General features: G+C 36.3%; 1 protein-coding gene across 1 annotated transcript in view; it reads left to right on the forward strand.

Annotated features, from left to right (window-relative positions):
• Positions 1 to 1632, forward strand: part of ADRBK2 (adrenergic, beta, receptor kinase 2) — a gene marked incomplete at its 3' end in the record, with an annotated part of 68238 nt that overhangs the window by 60180 nt on the left and 6426 nt on the right. Inside the window, exon 16 of the mRNA XM_008583851.1 lies at positions 812 to 974. Within this exon, the coding sequence (XP_008582073.1) occupies positions 812 to 974 (163 nt within the window). The remainder of the gene's footprint in view (positions 1 to 811; positions 975 to 1632) is intronic.

The raw sequence follows: 1632 nt of genomic DNA on the forward strand, positions 1-1632 counted from the left end.
GAGATCCATGCATCTGACAAGACAAATGTGTTTCTCTCCAAAGGATTGCTAGCAGTTCTGCCGTAAAACTGTAGCTCAGATGCGTAAAACAGTTTCTTTGCTCATTTTCAAGGTGCACCCTTACTTAGAGGGCAGAATGAAGAATTTTGAGTAGCCATTTGGAAGAAAAGTGCTGTCATTACATGTAATTTTTATTCCAGCAGCTCTTGAAGGCTCCGTTACCTAAAGTCCCTGTGTATCTTGAGCTCTATACTTAACACATATAATCATACTCTTAAACTTTAATTAGCCAGGTTCATGGAATGAACAATTAATTTAGTCTAGTTTATCTTTTGTTTTCTAACTTTTCAAATTAATTGAGGGTAGGTTAGAAAGCCGTTTTTGCTTCTCCTTTATAATTGTTTCTAAAACTATAGGGATCTGTTTTCCTACTTTTATAAATAAAATATCCTCACCATAATTGAAATTTTACTGTGTTGTCAGGATCTTTTCATATTTCAGGTAAAAACCTGTATGTGTTAGTTTTCATTGACAAAAATGTCACGGAGATACATTGGGTTGAATCTAACTGTTCTGGAACTGAAAGTGAAATGCTCATCAATTTTAATTATTTGTGGATCTTGGTTGCCTGTGTTGTCATTAGCAGAGGTTTATGACAACGACTAACCTGCCTTCAAATGATTCTGTGCTATCCTCCAGTTATCTCCCAATATGCAGTTATAACAGTGTCACCAGGGACATGGTGCTATTGACTCTGTTGCCCTTGTCAGTATGTTAAATCACAAATATCTTGATTTCTTAAAATAATAAGCTGCTTGATTGCGACCAAGAACTCTACAAGAACTTCCCTTTGGTCATCTCTGAACGCTGGCAGCAGGAAGTAGCAGAAACAGTTTATGAAGCAGTAAATGCAGAGACGGATAAAATCGAGGCCAGGAAGAGAGCTAAAAATAAGCAACTTGGCCACGAAGAAGGTAAAATAGCTAATGTGTCTCAATACCTTTCTAATGCAATGCACTTTCAAAATTTCTTGCAAAGCTAAAAAAATATTTGGGTCATAAAGTATTTTCCAGTAGAGAAAAAAACAATGCCATGAATGATTTTAGTTTAATCTCACTTGGGAGAGCTCGGTATAATATTTCAAACCCTTCAGTCAATGTAGAAATAAAAGTGCATAAGACAGTCAGCAATATTTCATTAGTAATGCTCTTATCTTACAGTGTCTGGGGCTAATTTGGAAGTTTCTTCCTTGAAGATTTCCTTGAATATTGTAGTGTCAGGAACAGGGCCAGATACATGGGGTGTGCCCTGTGCAGTCATTTAGGGGCTTGACTCAGTTTAATGCTCTCAATACTTTTTGAACAAGAGGCTCTGCATTTTCATTTCGCGCTGGGCCCCGAGAAGTGTGTAGACGGTCCTGGGGAGGAACTTGGCATGACATATCACTTGTCACGAGAGGTGAAGGCATAAATACATTTATATTTCAAACAGCACTAAAGAATTGACAAACTGTATTTTTATTTAAAATAATTTAGTGCCCTGTTAGGATTTCCAAAGTAGAAAACTTCACATGGAGTATTAAGTAAATTACTCATTCTTGATTCACTAAATATTGTTAATCTTGATTTTTTA

This window comes from Galeopterus variegatus, unplaced genomic scaffold (assembly GCF_000696425.1).
Source record: "Galeopterus variegatus unplaced genomic scaffold, G_variegatus-3.0.2 Scaffold3064, whole genome shotgun sequence".
Classification (NCBI taxonomy): Eukaryota; Metazoa; Chordata; class Mammalia; order Dermoptera; family Cynocephalidae; genus Galeopterus; species Galeopterus variegatus.